Source organism: Branchiostoma floridae, chromosome 8 (assembly GCF_000003815.2).
Source record: "Branchiostoma floridae strain S238N-H82 chromosome 8, Bfl_VNyyK, whole genome shotgun sequence".
In the NCBI taxonomy this organism is placed as follows: Eukaryota; Metazoa; Chordata; class Leptocardii; order Amphioxiformes; family Branchiostomatidae; genus Branchiostoma; species Branchiostoma floridae.
The window spans coordinates 2,513,390-2,519,488 of NC_049986.1; the positions used below are offsets into that span (position 1 = coordinate 2,513,390).

The 6,099-nt window shown below is 41.6% G+C and overlaps 1 protein-coding gene across 1 annotated transcript in view; it reads right to left on the bottom strand.

The window, feature by feature from the left end:
• Positions 1 to 579: 579 nt before the first annotated feature.
• Positions 580 to 6,099, bottom strand: part of LOC118420430 — an 18,408-nt gene continuing 12,888 nt past the window's right edge. The window contains exons 4-9 of the mRNA XM_035827222.1: positions 5,897 to 6,023; positions 4,682 to 4,875; positions 4,030 to 4,172; positions 3,275 to 3,495; positions 2,321 to 2,488; positions 580 to 1,698 (exon numbers count right to left, since the gene is read on the bottom strand). Coding sequence (XP_035683115.1) covers positions 1,505 to 1,698; positions 2,321 to 2,488; positions 3,275 to 3,495; positions 4,030 to 4,172; positions 4,682 to 4,875; positions 5,897 to 6,023 — 1,047 coding nt within the window. The 3' untranslated portion in view covers positions 580 to 1,504. The remainder of the gene's footprint in view (positions 1,699 to 2,320; positions 2,489 to 3,274; positions 3,496 to 4,029; positions 4,173 to 4,681; positions 4,876 to 5,896; positions 6,024 to 6,099) is intronic.

A 6,099-nucleotide genomic window follows, 5' to 3' on the forward strand; every position in this document is an offset into this window, starting at 1 on the left:
CCGCGGCTTCCGACCTTCTCATCAGCTATTCCATCTTGAGTAGCATGAGTTGATGTTTCTGAAAGCACTTAACATGTGATATTGATATAAGTTTCATGCACCTTTTTCAGTGCAAATAAGCAAGTCTATTCTTTCTCTTGTCAATCTGTCTAATAGTAGCAATTGAAATGTACCAGAGAAATGAAAATATCAGACGTTTTATGGAGATTGTGATTTTAACAAAGATATAGCTTTATGTGTCCTTGTTTTGAATTACCGAGAAAGGTTCCATCTAAGTAATGCAAGTAAACCTTTCTCCGCGAGTAGCCTATATCCGCTTTATCAAAAAACAGGATATAAAAGGATAGCAAGTTGACAGAGCTAGAGGGTGGTTTCAAACTGCAATATTAAAAAATGACTTCAAACAACCGTCCGTCGATTCGATTTCCTTAAATACAGCGGATATAGGTTACCTCGCGGATAATGGTGAACTAGGGTTAAATCTTAAGCCGTGCCAAATGTGTCAGATGAAGTAAATCACAGTCACAGTCAAGGCGGCATGTGCAAAACAACTTTATTTGAGAAACCACAAGACTGTGTTGTCATATGTGACTTACCATGCAGGATATTAACCAAGTTGACAATATAGTCCAGGTACTCACCAGCAAAGACATTTCTACAGCTCTGTCGGTGCCATTGAAGACACAGATAAATGCCACTTTATTCTAGCATAACGACCAGGTGAATTACCCAGCATGCAACGTCGTAGAAACGGGGTTGTCATTTTTTACTTACATACGGCCATGTTGATTTGATTACATATATGACATCCGCGCGCATCAATTTTCGGCCATTTCCAAAAATACAAAAAAAAAGGTTTTCAGTCATACTTTGAATCGCACAAAGCAGCTTCAAAATAAGCAAATATATGCCGTGTGTTCCACAGAAAAATATCGGAAAACGTATACTAATTTGAAAGAACATTCCAAGGTCAAAGAGGAGGTGAAAGAACCAAAATGAAGAATCTATACTTCGGTATACTATATTTTGTGTGTTCCGTTACTTACTCAACCTTCCTGACCACTTAGTTTTCATAATGAAGGCAACTTTTTTTATTCTTACGCTCGCATCAGTTTTTAAATTCCCAGTGGATGTCATCCATATAGTCAACTAAACATGGCCTTTAAACATGTACACCAGCTGTACATGCTTTTGTACATAGTATAGCATATCACACACACAAAGGAAACCATACAACATGTTACGTTGTGTGGCTTTGGCACAGTTTCTGACACACACAAAAAAACATTGAGTATTCAGTAATGCACAACTACTTGAACTAGAGACAACACATATTGTCTACTTATAACAGGAAGAGACTTATACTAGTTTGTTACTAGTACACATTTTTGTAGCACCAATGGTATATAGCTATGTTTGACGTCTAACAGTCAGAGAACGGAACGGAATAAAACTATAGTGCAGCCTGTATTGTTTAACATTGAGTAAACAAAAAGGCACATCTTCATCTACAAAGAAGCGCGTCCAAGAAGAATGGTAGTCTGCCATCTTCTTCCTTGACGATTATGGCAGCAGTGGTAAGTTCAGGTAGACGGACTAGCAGCGACCCCAAGCGACAAGGATCTGCACGGCAGTTTTCCGTAAGGCACAGCTCGTCCAGCAACTGGTACAACACAGGCGTCGTGTCGAAGGGGCCATCTGAGGAAGTACCGCGAAGTCGTTAAAATGACTGGATCTTTCCCACTACAACCTTCCAAATTAATTTTTCCTAAATTCTGTAACGTTTTGAAAAAGTCATTGCCTTGTCCTAACATCTAAGTTGCCCATCTAACCAATATATATAATATTTGCCTCATATCATATTCTATGGCTGTTGAAAGGGGTGGGTACCGGTACAGAAAATTCAGGTACATGTACGGTCCAGGTCCAGAGGATCATGTCCAGGTCCGGACCTGAACCTGGACCTGATCATCTGTGAACATTTGTAAATGGTTGATACTCAAAACAATGGTCCATTTCGCTACAAAGGAACCGGTTTGCTGGAATATCCGACGTCCATTTGCGTTTTAAAATCCTATCTTCATATGCACGTAAACAACTCTAAATGCTTCTGTTTTATACCAAATTTGACAGTAGAAACTCGGTAAAAATAGCTATCATAACTTTCGAATCGGTCCAAAACCCGGTTCACTGATTTTTTTTCAGGTGCGGTTTTTCGTGGACCGGTTTAACAAGAAATCGGTTTTGTACCGGTACACCGAACCGGTACTCACCCCCTATCAGCTACCATTCAGGTAGGAAAAGAGGAGTTGTTAATGACCTTGATTGAAAAGCACCATGGCCTTCAAAATGACGTATTCTTCCCTGCTCATGTGCAACTTCTGCAACGTCGTGGTCACGTGGTGCAGACGCTCCAATACGCCAGTAAGTTCGTCTGTCTGTCCTTTTCTCTCCCCGCTGTCCCGGATGCTGTTGTGAGGCGTAGATCCTGTGTGCAAGAGACATGAAATGAAATGCATATAAATTATAATAAGAACAATGTTCTTCATACCATCGACACAGTGGAGTTTGAAAGGAAATTTAGACAACACATGTGCCAGCACATGTTGTGCAATTATCCAGATGGTGCAATAAAGCGTAGCTATCAAGCTGGACCGCATCAATACGGGACTTTGGTATTCCGTGCAATTTACAGAAGTGTGCAGTTATCCGTTGTGCAATTAACTTCTACCGTATCTTCTACCGTACTAGTATGTCTATGTTTGGTTGTGTCGTTGCAGAATGTAGTACAGTAGAAGCCACAACGGATAACTGCACACTGCTGTTAATTGCACGGAATCCCAAAGTCCTGTAGTGATGCGGTCCAGCTTGATAAATTTGCTTTGTTGCACCACCCGAATAATTGCACAAAATGTGCTGGCAAATGGGAGTGCAATTAAACGACTTCTTCTGTAATATATATATTGGGTGCATTTGCAGCCACCAGGTACCCAATGTGTTGAGTATTGAGGCTGATTAACGTGGTCGACGCACGTCCCTACCGGAAGACAATTTCGTGGAATTCTTCGTGAGGCTACAGCATAATAGTAGATTGGACTCGTTCCTCAGCTAACCGACATAGTGCGATAGATGTCGGTTAGCTGAGGAATGCGTCCACTCTACTATATACTGTTTGTGTCGTTGTCTTTTGAGCAAGCTTGTTGGGTGTGTTGGTGTGTGGCAGTATGAGACAACGAGACAGAAAGAGAGAGAGGAAGAGACACTTGCAATTTACCTCGCAAAGTGGCGAGGTACTTCTGTAGTCTCAGCTCATTGTAGTAGATCCTCTGCATCAGCGTCATCCGGGGTATTTCTGTGACGTCATCCTGTTGCCTTGGATACAGCCTGGGCTGTATGATGCTGTCCATCAGAGTCAGCTCCATCCACTTGTTGCTGAGAAGTCTGGACAGGTCCTGCTGTCCGAACTTCTCCTGGAAAGGGAACTTCTTCAGCCACCTGAAAAGTGACACAGACGAGCATTTAGGGCTGAATTATAGATTTATGAATATATTAATTGATATATTACTATTTATATATTACTATTCTTGTGCATTTGTCTGTCTCTGCTTATAGACTACAATATCACCAAAGTTGCCAGAGAGTCTGTGTAATGTACTTGTGACATTTCCTAATAAATGAATAAAATAAATTATAGATTTAAATGTAAACTTGGGTGCACCCCTCCCACGACCCTTACCCAATGCATGGAGAATGGATAAAATGATCTCAACGATGCTACGATATATAAGGCATTCAGGTTATTTGTGGTGCCTCTTCCATGAGTCAACAAAGATGATTAATTTTGTACCATTGGAAAAGAAATTACACACGCGTTTTATTGATGTAACGTTATAATTCATTGAGATTAATGCAGAAACAATGCAAATATGATTTGCCAAAGTTGATACAAGTATTCCAAACTTTTTGTGCCGAGTTTAGTATAAATCACAGAATGGTTGTGAAAACAAGGCTGTGACTAACGAAACTAACCGTACAAGCCTCGCCACCAAATAGTTGCCCAGGTTCTGTATCGCATGCGCAGTATCGCACCGCGCATCCTCCAGGTCGTACAGGATATGCGCATGCTCAGTTGCCTCTCCGTTAATCTTTCCGTTCGCCGCTGGTTCTTCGCACTTAATTTGAGGACAAAAAATGCCTTGATTAAAGTTCAATTTCTACACATTCTTCTTATATTCTTGCAAAATTAAGGACACTTGTGATCCTAAATCGTATCCACATTCTCAATCATTTTCAATCTCCAAATGATAATAACCTTCTATTTGAAATGTCAAAGCTATTGGCTAATATGACAAGCAATAAAATAGCAATATTAGATCGTTGGAAAAAGGAAATAATCTAAATAAGGCAATCTGTATAATAATGACATCTAGTGCATTTTTTAGCACAATATGTCTTATTTTGGGGATTTCAATAATAAGGAATATCCTAGTGCGCCTGGTCTCTGGGCCGTTAACCACTCGAATGATGAGATAATGATGGGAATACAGTGCAGTAGATGATAATATCATACAGATTGTCTCATCCAAAATATTTCCATCTTTAACGCTGTAATATTGCTAAGGTTGTCTTTAATGAACACTAGAACTACTCAGACAATTGAAGCAACATCTTTTCTACCAACCGCGAGAAGTTCTTGCACAAGCCTGCTGTTGGTGACTACCGGATGTGACGTCAGACTTTCTCGGCTGTCCACGTCATATCCTGTCTCTGTGTCAGGAGAAACAGGTGGTTCTTTTGTGACGTCATGTTTCTTGTTGATCCACTCTCGTCTTTTCCGTTTGAGTCGTCCTCCGGGAACACGGTCCTCCCGAACAGCTGGGAAAATAAAACTTTCGTCAAGAAAATGCAGGGATCGTTTACATGTAACGCTAGTTCACCTAATTTTTCGGTGGGATAACCTATATCCGTTGTTGTATCAAACTGCAATATTTACAAATATCGGGGTAACCTTTATCCGTTATTCGGTTGTTATATTAAACTGCAATATTGTCAAAATGCCACCGTCCGACGACTTGCTATCCCTGAATAGCCCGGTGTTTAAAAACGGATATAACGTTACGTTACCCTGTGGATAAAAGTGAACCAGCGTTAATTCGCTTTTGCAGCGTCGTTTGTTTTGTTGTTACCTTTCTTAAACTTTGACTATACCTGTCCGTTATGTTTGTTTTTCTGTCAGTCTGTCTGTCTGCCTGTCTAACTGACTGACTGTCTGTCTGTCTGTCTGACTGTCTTACTGTCCGTCTGTCTGTCTGTCCGTCTGACTGACTGACTGTCATACTGTTTGTCTGTATGTCTGTCTGACTGACTGTCTTACTGTCTAACTGACTGTCTGTATGTCTGTCTGACTGACTGTCTTACTGTCTGTCTGACTGACTGCCTGACTGACTGACTGACTGACTGTCTGTCTGTCTGTCTGTCTGACTGACTGACTGTCTGCCTGTCTGTCTGCCTGCCTGTCTGTCTGTATGTATGTATGTATGTCCGTGCGTTTATCTGTCTGTCTGCCATTGTGTCTGTCTGTCTGTCTGTCTGGAAGCACGAAATGACGATATGCAGCTACATTGTATGATACGTCAGGCGGAAGTACCTAACCCTAACCTCCAAGCAGATCCTACGGTAGCATAAGATAGTATAAAAAGCTGGCAGAAGAGTGAAGCCGGCCTAGGAGTGTGTGTGCGACCGGAGGTTTCACTCCTCTGTCAGCTTTTCTATCTTATGCTACCGTAGGATCTGCTTGGAGATTACATGACCCTTGTAGTGGGCCTTAGAAAAATAGATATCTAACAGTATGTTACGTCGTATCTAAAGCTCGACTCAATGATACACTGGCCCTCACCTGCGATCATCATCCCTTTGCGCATGCACCGTCGCAGCCGGCAGCCCTGACAGAGGTTCCTCTTCTCCATCACCACCTCACACCTGTACTCTCCACGCACGCATGCGTACAGACGCCTGTTCTGTACCTGTAGGAGAGATCACATGCATGCATGTCACAACGATATGTTCGTCCATAACTAGCCCCCCATAGCAGGCTCTCTG